Here is a 16,577-nt window from a genome sequence, read left to right on the forward strand (position 1 = left end):
CTGCTTTTTTCACGTTCGAGGTTTTTGATAAGACTCAGGGTGGGAAGTGTTTGGAGATTTTTGATTTTTGATTTTTTTTTATTTCCCACCTCCCTTATTCAGTCCTCAGGTGTGAAAAATGTTGGAGGGGAAAAGAGGAATGTGTGAAAAACCTGGGAAAATTCTGCACTCAAGAATTCGTGTCTTTTCAAAGCTCTTTGCTCTCCCTCCCTTTTCCTTTTATTTTATTTTAATTTTTTTTAATTTTGTTTTTTTTTTTGTTTTTTTGTTTTTTTCTGGCGTTTTTCCTGACCGCAGCTTTCTTTTTATTGTTTCAAAATCTTTTTTTTTTTTTTAATATTTTCTCCATTTTTGGCTTCTCCAACATCACTTTCTGTAGGTGTCACTTTGTTCTCCTGAAGCTGGAGGGACCTTGGGGACTCCAATGTGAAATAAAATTAATTATTATTCAAATTCTGATTCAAATATTGATTCAAATTCTAATTCAAATTCTAATTCAAATTTCAAATTCTGATTCAAATCTAGGGTCGTGGGTTGAGTGACATCAGCATTCTCTCTGGGTACGTTCACCTGCAGAAAATGGAGATTTCCTCCAATAAAATTAAAGGTATGGAAAGAAATCAAATCAAATAAAGAAATCAAATAAAGAAATCAAATAAAGAAATCAAATAAAGAAATCAAAAATTTTTGGGGGGGATTGTGAAGTTGTGTCAAATGAGAAAAGCTCTGGACCACGGAGTTTTTTGTGTTTTTTTTAGTGGGACAAAATCATTTTTTAAAAGGTGCCCAAATTTCACAGAACCGAGTTGGATTTTCCCCTTCCAAAACATCCCAAAATATCCACGGCTCATTAAATTTATAAATTCAATTTATTGATTCCGAGATTAAAAATTGCAGCGGATAAATCAAAGGTGAAGGGTGGAGATTTTTTTTTATTTTATTTTTATTTTTATTTTTTTGACACGTGCAGGTGGCAAAATATTCAAATTATGCTCGGTTTGGGTTTTCCTAACCTCGAGTTTTTCCCCTTTGTCAAGGTTTTTCTATTTGGTGATAAAAAGTAAAAAAATTATTTTTATTTTTTTTAAATATATTTAGAAATAGAGATTGGGATAAAGATTCCATCAGCTGCTCCTTCTCTCGATTTATTTTTTAATTTTCTTTTTTTTTTTTTTTTTAATTGAACATCAAGTGGAATAAACTGTGGTGGGACAAGAATTTTATTTTTCTCAATTTTTTTTTTTACTTGAGGAGCTGGAATCCAAGAATTGCAACATTTTTATAAAAAAGTGCTCATTTTAATTAAAAAATTATTTATTTTTCTTTTTTTTTTTTCTGTGGAGATCAGATCTGAACAGAGCAGGGATTTTTCCATTGCAATTTTCTCCATTAATTGATAACTCAGAGTGAAATTGTCATTTTAGAACTGGATAAAATAGAAAAATAAATTAAAATAATTTTTAAAAAATTTCTTGCTTGAATGAAAATGAAATGAATGAAAATGAAAGGAATGAAAATGAAATGAATGAAAACTAAATAAATGAAAATTAAATAAATGAAAATTAAATGTCGAATTTGAGTTTTTATTCTTTGTGCTTTATAAACTTTTTTTTTTTTCCCGTCGAGGAGGTGGAATCCAAGAATTACAACATTTATATAAAAAAATGCTCATTTCCATTAAAAAAAATTTTTTTTTTTTTGTTTTTTTCTGTGGAGATCAGATCTGAACAGAGCAGGGATTTTTCCATTGCAATTTCCTCCATTAATTGATAACTCAGAGTGAAATTGTCATTTTAGAGCTGGATAAAACAGAAAAATAAAATAATTTTTTAAAAAATTTCTTGCTTGAATGAAAATGAAATGAATGAGAATTAATGAATGAAAATGAAAGGAATGAAAATGAAAATGAATGAAAATGAAAGGAATGAAAATGAAAATGAATGAAAATGAAAGGAATGAAAATGAAATGAATGAAAATGAAATGAATGAAAATGAAAGGAATGAAAATGAAAGGACTGAAAATGAGATGAATGAAAATTAAATAAATGAAAATGAAATGTCGAATTTGGATTTTTATTTTTTTTTTTTCTCGAGGGGAAGGTATTAACAAACCCCATTTTTCCGCATTTTAAGCCTCGCTTTCCGACCCATCAGCACTTAACGAATGGGATGAATTGGCTGGGATTGGGGATTTTCACTGATTTCTTGTGCACCTTGGACATTTTTCGTGGCCCTTTGCAGATGTTTCCTGTGTCACTCTCATGCCTCATTTAACGGAGCTCGGAGCTGCCCGGAACCTGCTCAGCTCGTGGCTGCCATTGCCGCCCCCTGCGAGGCTCAGGGTGAGAGGGGGGGAAAAAAAATTATTGAAAAATAAAATGAAATGAAATGAAATGAAATTAGAAAGGAATATAAAAATGGTTTAAAGGTTTGAAGGAGAAATTGGTTTGTGTGTTTAAGTGTGTGTGATAAGATGGGTGTATGTGATATATGGTAAGAGGGGTTTGAGCCTGATTTGTATTTGTATTTGTATTTATATTTATATTTATATTTGTATTTATATTTATATTTATATTTATATTTATATTTGTATTTATATTTATATTTATATTTATATTTATATGTATTTTTATTTTTATTTTATGTATATTTATATTTTTATTTCTATTTATAATCATATTTTTAGTTTTAGCTTTATTTATATTTATATCTTTATTTGTATTAGTATTTATATTTATATCTATATTTATATTTGTAATTATATTTATATTTATATTTATATTTATATTTGTATTTGTATTTATATTTATATTTATATTTGTATTTATATTTATATTTATATTTATATTTATATTTATATTTATATTTGTATTTATATTTATATGTATATGTATCTTTATCTTTATTTTTATTTTTATTTTATGTATATTTATATTTTTATTTCTATTTATAATTATACTTTTAGTTTTCGTTTTATTTATATTTATATCTTTATTTATATTTGTATTTGTATTTGTATTTATATTTATATTTATATTTATATTTGTATTTATATTTATATTTGTATTTATATTTATATGTATATTGATATTTGTATTTATATTTGCATTTGTATTTATATTTATATATATGTATATTTGTATTTATATTTATATTTATGTTTATATTTGTATTTGTATTTATTTATATTTATTTTTATTTTTATCTTTATTTTTATTTTTATTTTATGTATATTTATATTTTTATTTCTATTTATAATTATACTTTTAGTTTTCGTTTTATTTATATTTATATCTTTATTTGTATTTCTATTTGTATTTCTATTTGTATTTATATTTATATTTATATCTATATTTATATTTGTATTTATATTTATATGTATATTGATATTTGTATTTATATTTGCATTTGTATTTATATTTATATGTATATGTATATTTGTATTTATATTTATGTTTATATTTATATGTATCTTTATCTTTATTTTTATTTTATGTATATTTATATTTTTATTTCTATTTATAATTATACTTTTAGTTTTCGTTTTATTTATATTTATATCTTTATTTATATTTGTATTTGTATTTGTATTTCTATTTCTATTTATATTTATATCTATATTTATATTTGTATTTATATTTGTATTTATATTTGTATTTGTATTTATATTTATTTATATTTATTTTTATTTTTATTTTTATTTTTATTTTTTGTATATTTATATTTTTATTTCTATTTGTAATTATATTTTTAGTTTTCGTTTTATTTGTATTTATATTTGTATTTATATTTGTATTTGTATTTATATCTATATTTATATTTGTATTTATATTTATATATATGTATATGTATATTTATATTTATTTTCTATATTTATGTTTATATTTATATTTATATTTATATTTATACCTATATCTATATTTATTTTTATTTACATTTTATGTATATTTATATTTTATTTATATTTAGAATTATATTTTTAATTTTAGTTTTATTTATATTTTTTATTTTTAGTTTTATTTCGACTTTTAGTTTTATTTCTATTTCTCTTTTTAGTTTTATTTCTTTGTCTATTTCTGTATATTTTATTTCTATTTCCCTTCATTTCTTTTATTGATAACATTTTATTTTATTTTATTTTATTTTATTTTATTTTATTTTATTTTATTTTATTTTATTTTTTTATTCGCCCTGCACCCCTGCCTGTGACCACACATCTCCCTCCCAGCCACTCAGGGCTCAAATTACCCCAAAAAATTCCTTTTTTTAAAATTTATTTTTTCCCTTTAGGAAGTGGATTTTTCACACAATAAAATCCAAAAAATCCAAGATTTAATTCCTTTTTTTTAATTATTTTTTCCCTTTAGGAAGTGGAATTTTTCACACAATAAAATCCAAAAATTCCAAGATTTAATTCTATTTTTTTTAAATTATTTTTTCCCTTTAGGAAGTGGATTTTTCACACAATAAAATCCCAAAAATCCAAGATTTAATTCCTTTTTTTCTTTATTTTTTCTCTTTAGGAAGTGGAATTTTCACACAATAAAATCCCAAAAATTCCAAGATTTAATTCCTTTTTTTCTTTATTTTTTCCCTTTAGGAAGTGGATTTTTCACACAATCAAATCCCAAAAATCCAAGATTTAATTCTTTTTTTTTCTTTATTTTTTCCCTTTAGGAAGTGGATTTTTCACACAATAAAATCCCAAAAATCCAAGATTTAATTCCTTTTTTATTTTTATTATTTTCCCTATAGGAAGTGGATTTTTTACATAATCAAATCCAAAAAATCCAAGATTTAATTCCTTTTTTATTTTTATTATTTTCCCTATAGGAAGTGGAATTTTCACACAATCAAATCCAAAAAAATCCAAGATTTAATTCCTTTTTTTTCTTTATTTTCTCCCTTTAGGAAGTGGATTTTTCACACAATAAAATCCCAAAAATCCAAGATTTAATTATTTTTTTTTAATTATTTTTTCTCTTTAGGAAGTGTAATTTTCACACAATAAAATCCCAAAAATCCAAGATTTAATTCTTTTTTTATTTTTATTTTTTCTTTTTAGGAAGTGGATTTTTCACACAATAAAATCCCAAAAATCCAAGATTTAATTCCTTTTTTATTTTTATTTTTTCCCTTTAGGAAGTGGATTTTTCACACAATAAAATCCCAAAAAAATCCAAGATTTAATTCCTTTTTTTTAATTATTTTCCCTTTAGCAAGTGGAATTTTCACACAATAAAATCCAAAAAATCCAAGATTTAATTCCTTTTTTATTTTTATTATTTTCCCTTTAGGAAGTGGATTTTTCACACAATAAAATCCAAAAAATCCAAGATTTAATTCCTTTTTTATTTTTATTTTTTCTCTTTAGGAAGTGGATTTTTCACACAATCAAATCCCAAATTTCCAAGATTTAATTCCTTTTTTTCTTTATTTTTTCTCTTTAGGAAGTGGATTTTTCACACAATAAAATCCAAAAAATCCAAGATTTAATTCCTTTTTTATTTTTATTATTTTCCCTTTAGGAAGTGGATTTTTCACACAATCAAATCCAAAAAAAATCCAAGATTTAATTCCTTTTTTATTTTTATTATTTCTCTTTAGGAAGTGGATTTTTCACACAATAAAATCCCAAAAATCCAAGATTTAATTCCTTTTTTTCTTTCTTTTTTTCCTTTAGGAAGTGGAATTTTCACACAATCAAATCCAAAAATTCCAAGATTTAATTCCTTTTTTTTTTATTATTTTTTCTCTTTAGGAAGTGGAATTTTCACACAATAAAATCCCAAAAATCCAAGATTTAATTCCTTTTTTTCTTTATTTTTTCCCTTTAGGAAGTGGATTTTTCACACAATAAAATCCAAAAAATCCAAGATTTAATTCCTTTTTTATTTTTATTATTTTCCCTTTAGGAAGTGGATTTTTCACACAATAAAATCCCAAAAATCCAAGATTTGTCACCGTTCCACTCCCTGACCAAGCTGCTGCTGGATTGTATCCTTTGCAATGGGAAAAAAGTGGATTTTTTTTTTATTTTTAATTTTTATTTTTTATTTTTTGTTATTATTTTCCAAATCATTTTTTCAAATTCTTATCATCTAATGTGATATAATGGAATATAATGGGATATATTATAATATGATATAATGTAATATAATGTAATATAGTATAATATAATATAACATTATGTAATATAATATAATGTAAAATAATATAAAATATAATATAATATTTTTTTACTTTATTTTTTATTTTTATTTTATTTTTTATTTTTAATTTTTTATTTTATCTGCCATTTTTATTTTATTTTTTATTTTTTATTTTTTTATTTTATTTTTCATTTTTATTTTTATCTTTTTTATTTTTGATTTTTATTTTATTTTTTATTTTTTATTTTTTAATTTTATTTTTGATTTTTATTTTATTTTTTATTTTTTATTTTTTACTTTATTTTTATTTTTATTTTCTTATTTTTGATTTTTATTTTCTTTTTTATTTTAAATTTTTAATTTTATTTTTCATTTTTATTTTATTTTTATTTTGATTTTTTACTTTATTTTTTATTTTTCATTTTTATTTTCTTATTTCTGATTTTTATTTTATTTTTTATTTTAAATTTTTTATTTTATTTTTTTTTAATTTTTTACTTTTTTTTTATTTTATTTTTATTTTTTATTTTCATTTTTATTTTTTATTTTATTTTTGATTTTTATTTTCTTTTTTCTTTTATATTTTACATTTCATTTTTCATTTTTCCTGTATTTTTTTTTCCTGAAGTGTGTGTGCAGTCAATGACGTTGAGGAGGTGCCAGGGCTGGGCCATTGTCCCCTCCTGGCCCAGCTGGGATTTCTATTTTATATTTTATATTTTATATTTTATAGTTTATAGTTTATAGTTTATATTTTATATTTTATATTTAATTGTCATTATTTTCCCTGAGCTGTTCCCAGTCAATGACCTGCAGGAGGTGCCGGGGCTGGGCCATTGTCCCCTCCTGGCCCATCTGGGATTTCTATTTTATATTTTATATTTTATTTTATATTTTATATTTTATATTTTATATTTTATGTTATATATTTAATTGTCATTATTTTCCCTGAGCTGTTCCCAGTCAATGACCTGCAGGAGGTGCCGGGTTTGGGCCGTTGTCCCCTCCTGTCCTATCTGGGATTTCTATTTTATATTTTATATTTTATATTTTACATTTTATATTTTATATTTTATATTTTATATTTAATTGTCATTATTTCCCTGAGCTGTTCCCAGTCAATGATCTGCAGGAGGTGCCGGGTTTGGGCCGTTGTCCCCTCCTGTCCCATCTGGGATTTCTATTTTATATTTTATATTTCATTTTATATTTTATTTTATAGTTTATATTTTATGTTATATATTTAATTGTCATTATTTCCCTGAATTGTGTTCCCAGTCAATGACCTGCAGGAGGTGCCGGGTTTGGGCCGTTGTCCCCTCCTGTCCCATCTGGGATTGTCCCACAATCGGCTCCGGAGCACGCGGGGCCTGCAGGGCCCCATCCGCACCCTGGACCTGGTAACAAAATTACAGTTATAATTAAAAATAACATTAAAAATAAAATTAAAATTAAAAATAAAAAAATAACAATTAAAATTAAAATTAAAAATTAAAAATAAAAATTAAAATTAAAATTTAAATTTAAAAATTAAAATAAAAAATTAAAATTAAAATTAAAAATTAAAATTAAAAATAAAAATAAAAATTAAAAATTAAAGTTAAAATTAAAATTAAAAATAAAAATAAAAATTAAAAAATTAAAATAAAAAAAATAAAAATTAAAATTAAAAATAAAAATTAAAAATTAAAATCAAAAATAAAAATTAAAATTAAAATTAAAAATTAAAAAATAACAATTAAAATTAAAATTAAAAATTAAAATTAAAAATAAAAATAAAAATAAAAATTAAAAATAAAAATTAAAATTAAAATTAAAATTAAAATTAAAAAATTAAAATAAAAAATTAAAATTAAAATTAAAAATTAAAATTAAAAAGAAAAAGAAAAAGAAAAAGAAAAATTTAAATAAAATTAATAATAAAAATAAAAATCAAAAATAAAAATTGAAATTAAAATTAAAAATAAAAATTAAAATTACAGTTAAAATTAAAATTAAATAATTAAAATAAAAATAAAAATAAAAAATTAAAATTAAAATTAAAAATTAAAATTAAAAAGAAAAAGAAAAAGAAAAATTTAAATAAAATTAAAAATAAAAATAAAGATTAAAAATAAAAATTGAAATTAAAATTAAAAATAAAAAATAAAAATAAAAAATAAAAATTAAAATTACGGTTAAAATTAAAATTAAAATTAAAAATAAATAATTAAAATTAAAAATAAAAAATAAAAAATAAAAATTTAAATAAAATTAAAAATTAAAATTAAAATTAAAAAGAAAAAGAAAAAATAAAAATTAAAATAAATATAAAAATAAAAAAAATTTTAAATTAAAATTAAAATTAATTCTCATTTCTGGAGATTGACCTGCCTGGAATCCGTCTGTCAATGCTGGGCTGATTAAAATTTTAATTTTAAAAAGAAAAATTACAAATAAAAATTACAAATTAAAATTAATTAAAATTAAAATTAAAAAAATTCTCATTTCTGGGGATTGTCCTGCCTGGAATCCAGCCCTGAGTGCCGCTGGAAACGGGGGATGGTTCCAGAACCGCGATACTGGGATGGGGAAAATTGTAATTGAAAAATAAAAATTACAAATTCAAATTCAAATAAAATAAAAATAAAATCCCATAAATAATTCCATTTTCTTCCCTAAAAATTTGTTTTTTCCTAGAGTTTTATCAGCAGGAATGTAACACACGAGGTTAATGTATAAAAGAGAGGATTTTCTATGAGAAAAGATCCTCAAATCCAACAAATAATTCAATTTTTTCTCTCAAAAATGTTGATTTTCCAAGAGTTTTATCAGCAGGAATGTAACACATGAGGTTAATGTATAAAAGAGAGGATTTTCTATGATAAAGAATCCACAAATCCAGCAAATAATTCAAATTTTTTCCCAAAAAAATTGATTTTCTTAGTGGTTTATCAGCAGGAATGTAACACATGAGGTTAATGTATAAATAACAGGATTTTCTATGAGAAATTATCCACAAATCCAACAAATAATTCAATTTTTTTCCCCAAAAATTTGATTTTCCAAGAGTTTTTTCAGCAGGATTGTAACACATGAGGTTAATGTATAAAAGATAGGATTTTCTATGAGAAATTATCCACAAATCCAAAAAATAATTCAATTTTTTTCCCCAAAAATTTGATTTTCCAAGACTTTTATCAGCACGAATGTAACACATGAGGCTGAATTTTCCATTAGAAAAGATCCACAAATCCAACAAATAATTCCAATTTTTTTTTCTTTTTCCCCCCTCAAGAATTCCTTCGTAGAATTTCATTTCCATTTTCTCTCTTTTCAAATATTTTATTCGATTTTTTTTTTATTTTTTTTTTTTAAAGAGCTTTAACCAGATCGAAAACGTGAACGAATTGAAAAATTTAAAAAATCTACGGAAGGTGAATTTATCCAACAATCAAATAAAAAATTTGCAAGGTTTGGAGGATCATGATTTCCTGGAGGAAATTAACCTTGAGGAGAACCAGGTACGAGAGTGAGCAAAAAAAAAAAAAATAAAAATTTCATTTTTTAACCCCTCAATTCATTGAAATGCTGCAAAAAAAAAAAATCAGTCAGCAAAGGAAAAAATTGATATTAAAAATATGAATTTTTTTAATTTTTTATTTCGGTGGTTTTGGTGTTCTCTCGGCTTTAATTTTGTATTTTTGGTGGTTTTTTTTTTTATTTTTGTGCTGTCAAACGAAAATTTTTTTTAATTTTTATTTCGGTGTTTTTGGTGTCCTTTCAGCTTTTATTTCATATTTTAGGGTTGGTTTTTTTTTAATTTTTGTGCTGTCAAACGAAAATTTTTTTTAATTTTTATTTTGGTGGGGTTTTTTTTTTCATTTTTGTGCTGTCACACGAAATTTTTTAAATTTTTTTTTCGGTGTTTTTGGTGTCCTCTCAGCTTTAATTTCATATTTTTAGTTTTTTATTTTTTTTCTTCATTTTCACCCGTGGAGAATTTTCAGCGTGGGGATCACACAGGGATGAATTTAAAAAAAAAAAAAAAATAAATTGAATTTTATTACGCAACAAAAATATTTCTGCGCTTGAAATTGGCACCGTTTGAATTTTGGATACCGAGTCAAATATTCACAAATAATTTAAATATTGATCTTCCAAAATCCTTAAATGGATTAAAAAAATCTATTAATTAATTAATTACTTTGACATCAAAGATATTAAAAATAAAGAAAATAAAAATATAAAGAAGCAGCAGAACATTTTTGTCTTTTTTTTTCCCCCTTACGAGAGAATTTAATTCAATTTTTTTTTTTTTAGTGTTGACATTTAAAGGTTCCTTAATTACAGCAGACAGTGAATTAATTAATAAAATTAATTACACTCCCGTTGCATTATTTAATTCCCACTGTTCTTTCCAGCACATTAAAAAAAAAATTTAATTTTACCTCATCAAAATTTGCCTCTTTGAGTGACGCAATTAAATTTTTTTAATGAGTCACCCCTTCATCAACATCTTCTGAAAAATAATTTCAAGAATTTTTAATTTAATTTAATTTAATGAATTTTAATTCATTAATGCACGGAGTTATTTCAGCTCAGAATGAGCTGAAATTCTTGGATTTCATCTGAAATTATTGGGTTTTTTAAAATGAAAATGGGCAAAAATTATATTTATTTTTTATTATAATTTTATAAGTTATCATAAAATTTATTTTTTTTAATGATTTGAAGAGCAGACATTAAACCCCTTTTTGGGATTTATAATCAAATTTATAATAAAATTTATTTTTATTTTTATTTTTTTAATGATTTGAAGATCAGGCATTAAACCCCTTTTGGGGATTTATCATTTATAATAAAATTTATAATTTTTATTTTTTTATGATTTGAAGATGAGGCATTAAACCCCTTTTTGGGGATTTATAATTTTATCATTTATACTAAAATTTATAATTTTTTTATTATTATTAGTTGAAGAGCAAGCATTAAAAAATTTTTAAAAATCTGCATTTTTTCCCCCTCCCTTCACAATTCTCTTTTTTTTTTTTTTTTGCTGCTGAATTTTTTTTTTTAATTTTGGTTTTTTTTTGTCTTTTTTTTTTTGTCCTTTCTCAGGTGGCTGAGCTGGATGAGCTGACTTGGATTCAAGATTTGCCTCTGCTCAGGATTTTAAATCTGCTCAAAAATCCTCTGCAGGTAAGAAAAAAAAAAACCAAAAAAAAAATTGAAGGTTGGGATTATTTTTTAAAACCAAATCTTTTAAATTTTCAATTTTTAAAAATTTCAATTTTTTTCATTTTCAATTTTTGAAAATTTAAGTCTTTTAAATTTTCAATTTTTAAAAATTTAAATATTTTGAATTTTCAATTTTTTAAAATTTTAATTTTTAAAATTTTCAATTTTTAAAAATGTAAATATTTTAAATTTTCAATTTTTAAAAATTTAAGTCTTTTAAATTTTCAATTTTTAAAAACTGAAGTCTTTAAAATTTTCAATTTTTGAAAATTAAGTCTTTTAAAATTTCAATTTTTAAAAATTTAAATCTTGTGAATTTTCAATTTTTTAGAATTTAAATCTTTTAAATTTTCAATTTTTAAAAATTGAAATCTTTGTCATTTTTAATTTTTAAAAATTTAAGTCTTAAATTTTCAATTTTTTAAAAATTTCAATTTTTAAAATTTTCAATTTTTAAAAATGTAAGACTTTTAAATTTTCAATTTACAAAAATTGAAATCTTTTAAATTTTCAATTTTCAAAAATTTAGGTCTTTTAAATTTTCAATTTTTAAAAAATTAAATCTTTTGAATCTTTAATTTTTAAAAATTTAAATCTTTTAAATTTTCAATTTTTTAAAATTTAAATTTTTTTTTAATAATGTGGTTACGAACATTTTGAACAGCTCAGCTCTTGTGAAGGTTCATTTTGGGCAGGATCTTAAAAAAAAAAAAGATAAATAAATATTGAAATATTTAAGAAATAAATAAATATTTAAATAAAAAATTTATTTCCCAGTGTCTCGTGGCAAATTAAATTTTAAAAAAATTTAAAAAATAAAATTTAAATCGATTGCAATTAAATATCAGCCGGATGAAATGAAGAATTTTGTGTCCAAATGGAAAATTTTTATTTTTTTTTTTCCTTTTCCAGGAAAAAGAGAATTATTGGCTCTCAGCAATTTTCCTCTTGCTCCAAGTCACGGAGTTGGATCACAGGAAAGTTTCAGTGGAGGAAAAGGTGAGAAAATATCCGATTATTCTGGAAAATTAAATAAATTTTAAAAAAATTTATTTTTATTTAAAAAAAAAAAATAAAATTAATGACTTGGAGAAAAATTTCTCCAAAATTTCAGCTGGACAGAAATTCTGTGGTGCCTTAAATGGAATTTGGCTGCTGTGGGTGCTGCAGTTCAAGGAATTATTAATGAATTTATTTCTAATTTCTTTATTTCTTTCGATTTTAGTTCTTTATTTCTATATAATGATATATATTTATTTAGTAAATTATAAACACTGCTGTATTTCAGGGAATTATTAATTAATTTTATTTATTTATATATGATTATATTGATTTAGTCAATTATAAGTACTGCTGTATTTCAGGGAATTATTAAATTATTTTATTTATTTATATATTAATTTTTATATAATTATATATATTTATTTCGTGAATTAAAAATACTGCTGTATTTCGGGGAATTATTAGTTAATTTTATTTATTTATTTATTTATAATGATATATATTTCATGAATTATAAATACTCAGGGAATAAATTATCTCAGGGAATTATTAGTTCTATTTATTGATTGATTTCGATATAATGATATATTTTTATGTAATGAATTATAGATACTGCTGTATTTCAGGGAATTATTAATTAATTTTATTCATTTATATATAATTACATATATTTATTTAATGAATTCTAAGTACTGCTGTATCGTAGCAAATTATTAATTAATTTTATTTATTTATTTATTCCTGGATGATGGATGGATGGATGGATGGATGATGGATGATGGATGGATGATGGAGGGATGATGGAGGGATGATGGATGATGGATGATGGATGATGGATGGATGGATGGATGGATGATGGATGATGGATGGATGATGGATGGATGATGGATGATGGATGGATGGATGATGGATGATGGATGGATGGATGATGGATGATGGATGATGGATGGATGATGGATGATGGATGGATGATGGATGGATGATGGATGGATGATGGATGGATGATGGATGGATGGATGGATGGATGATGGATGGATGGATGATGGATGGATGATGGATGGATGGATGATGGATGATGGATGATGGATGGATGATGGATGGATGGATGGATGATGGATGATGGATGGATGGATGGATGATGGATGATGGGTGATGGATGATGGATGATGGATGATGGATGGATGGATGATGGATGGATGATGGATGGATGGATGATGGATGGATGGATGGATGATGGATGATGGATGGATGATGGATGATGGATGGATGATGGATGATGGATGGATGGATGATGGATGATGGATGGATGGATGATGGATGATGGATGGATGGATGATGGATGATGGATGATGGATGGATGATGGATGATGGATGGATGATGGATGGATGATGGATGATGGATGATGGATGGATGGATGATGGATGGATGGATGATGGATGGATGATGGATGGATGATGGATGGATGGATGATGGATGGATGATGGATGGATGGATGATGGATGATGGATGATGGATGGATGATGGATGGATGGATGGATGATGGATGATGGATGGATGGATGGATGATGGATGATGGGTGATGGATGATGGATGATGGATGGATGATGGATGGATGATGGATGATGGATGATGGATCTTGGATGGAATCCTTTGGAATCTGAGTTCTCTCTTTCCCAGGAAATCCAGGAATTCCCTCTCAGGACTTTGCTCACTCTGTTAATGCCCATCCTAATAACGGAGTGGCTTCAATCCCCAAGGATTTGAGTTTGTCTCCTTCCCCCAGCACTGAGAGCCTGCTAACTAACACCTAATTAACAGTTAATTAAAACCTCAACCAAGCTGCTCCTGCACCGCGTGGCTCCTCCTTTCTTCCCTGAAAAGTTTCAAACTCCAAAGCTCCAAACTCCTTCCCTCCCTCCCTCCCTCCGACCATTCTCCCCTCCCCAGAGCCGCTTTCCGCTCCCATCCCCACCCCCGGCTCTCAGCAACCCAATCCCATTTCATTCCCGCTGCTCCGCCAAACATTTCCCCCTCTCCTCCCGCCTCCCCTCTTTGAATTTTGCCCGCAGGTGGCTGCTGTCAATAAACTGGAGCCTCCTCCCGACGTGGTGGCGTCCCAGGATCACCGGATTCACCTTTTGTACAGCGCGGGGCAGCCCCACACCGTCCTGCCCAGGTGAGCTCCTTGCACGGCCGCTGTCGCCGCGGGCACTCGAGGAAAGCTGAGTTTTGTCACCTTGACGGGGACATTTTTATCCTCATTGAGGAGGTGGAAACGAGGCAAATGTCATTCGGTTCCAATGGGTTGTGAAATAAAAGTTTGCATTCGTCACTGCCTTTCCTGCGTCTGTTGGAGAAGGTGGGAATTTGCAGCACGAATAAGAATAATAATTCCTGTCCTGCAGCTCCAAGAGAGAGAAAAAATTCCTGTCCTGCACCAAAAATCAGAGATAAAATATTCCTGTCCTGTACCACAAATGAGAGAGGAAAAATTCCTCTCCTGCAGCTCAAAGAGAGATAAAGAATTTCTCTCCTGCCCCAAAAATGAGAGATGCAAAATTCCTCTCCTGCACCACAAATCAAAGATAAAAAATTCCTCTCCTGTACCACAAATGAGAGAGAAAAAATTCCTCTCCTGCCCCAAAAATGAGATGCAAAATTCCTGTCCTGAACCAAAAATCAGAGATAAAAAATTCCTGTCCTGTATCACAAATGAGAGAGGAAAAATTCCTCTCCTACACCTCAAATGAGAAATGCAAAATTCCTGTCCTGCATCACAAATCAAAGATAAAAAATTCCTCTCCTGTACCACAAATGAGAGAGAAAAAATTTCTCTCCTGCCCCAAAAATGAGAGATGCAAAATTCCTGTCCTGAACCAAAAATCAGAGATAAAAAATTCCTGTCCTGCATCACAAATCAGATGCAAAATTTCTCTCCTGCCCCTCAAATGAGAGTTTTAAAATTCCTCTTGTGCACCTCAAATCAGAGAGAAAATTTCCACTCCTGTTCCTCAAACGAGAAATGCAAAATTCTCCTCCTGCACCAAAAATCAGAGATTCAAAATTCCTGTCCTGCACCAAAAATCAGAGATTCAAAATTCCTGTCCTGAACCAAAAATCAGAGATAAAAAATTCCTGTCCTTTACCACAAATGAGAGAGAAAAAATTCTTCTCCTGTACCAAAAAATGAGAAATGCAAAATTCTTCTTCTGCACCAAAAATGAAAAATGCAAAATTCCTCTCCTGCCCCTCAAATGCAGGAACTCCCATAAAATTTTAATTTTTGAGAGGCAGGAAATGGTGATGGAATGAAAACCAGGATTGTGGAAATGTTCCCCCTGATGGAATCATCAATCCCAGGATTTGGAGGATGGGAAAAATTAGGAATTTTTCAAAAAAAAAAAAAAAAAAAAAAATTTGAATTTTGAGCGTGATCTTGTGATGATTTATTGAGATTTATTGGGGGTGGCAAATTAGATCATCAAAATAATCCGTTCCGGCCTGATAAATTGATCAATATTTCACAAATTTGATTTTTAGCTGATTTAATGCAGATTTTTTTTTTTTTTTGGTGTAATTTTTATATTCAAGCTCCACGATTTTTAAGCAATATAAGATGAGTTGAAGGGTGATAAAATCCTCGTAAAGATTTATAAAAATCGGATTTTTAGCTGATTTAATGCGGATTTTTAAATTCTATTTTTACATTTTGAGCTCCCCAATTTTTGAGCAATATAAGATGAGTTGAAGGGTGATAAAATCCCTGTAAATCTTAATAAAAATCGGATTTTTAGCTGATTTAATGCAGATTTTTTTCGTGCAATTTTTATATAAAAGCACCTCAATTTTTGAGTGAAATTAGATGGATTGAATGGGTGCTAAAATCCTTTATAAATCTTAATAAAAATCGGATTTTTAGCTGATTTAATGCAGATTTTTTTCGTGTAATTTTTATATTACAGCACCACAATTTTTGAGGAAAATTAGAAGAATTGAAGGGATGATAAAACCCTTGTAAATCTTTATAAAAATCGGATTTTTAGCTGATTTAATGCAGATTTTTTTATTCTATTTTTACATTTACATCACCCAATTTTTGAGGAAAATTAGAAGAATTGAAGGGGTGCTAAAATCCTTTATAAACGTTTATAAAAATGGGATTTTTCAGTGTTTTAATGCCGATTTTTTATTCTATTTTTACT

At 25.6% G+C, this 16,577-nt stretch overlaps 1 protein-coding gene across 6 annotated transcripts in view; it reads left to right on the top strand.

Moving 5' to 3' along the window:
* Positions 1-16,577, top strand: part of LRGUK (leucine rich repeats and guanylate kinase domain containing) — a 38,512-nt gene that overhangs the window by 1,597 nt on the left and 20,338 nt on the right. For 4 of the 6 annotated variants that reach the window (XM_088166066.1, XM_088166063.1, XM_088166065.1 and 1 more), the window contains 8 exons: positions 526-607; positions 2,242-2,342; positions 5,916-5,997; positions 7,431-7,552; positions 9,512-9,655; positions 11,253-11,333; positions 12,285-12,371; positions 14,445-14,551. In XM_088166066.1, the coding sequence (XP_088022192.1) occupies positions 526-607; positions 2,242-2,342; positions 5,916-5,997; positions 7,431-7,552; positions 9,512-9,655; positions 11,253-11,333; positions 12,285-12,371; positions 14,445-14,551 (806 nt within the window). The remainder of the gene's footprint in view (positions 1-525; positions 608-2,241; positions 2,343-5,915; positions 5,998-7,430; positions 7,553-9,511; positions 9,656-11,252; positions 11,334-12,284; positions 12,372-14,444; positions 14,552-16,577) is intronic. The other 2 variants (XM_088166064.1, XM_088166062.1) reach the window with 2 other exon arrangements.

Source organism: Sturnus vulgaris, chromosome 5 (assembly GCF_052056855.1).
Source record: "Sturnus vulgaris isolate bStuVul1 chromosome 5, bStuVul1.hap1, whole genome shotgun sequence".
NCBI lineage: Eukaryota > Metazoa > Chordata > Aves > Passeriformes > Sturnidae > Sturnus > Sturnus vulgaris.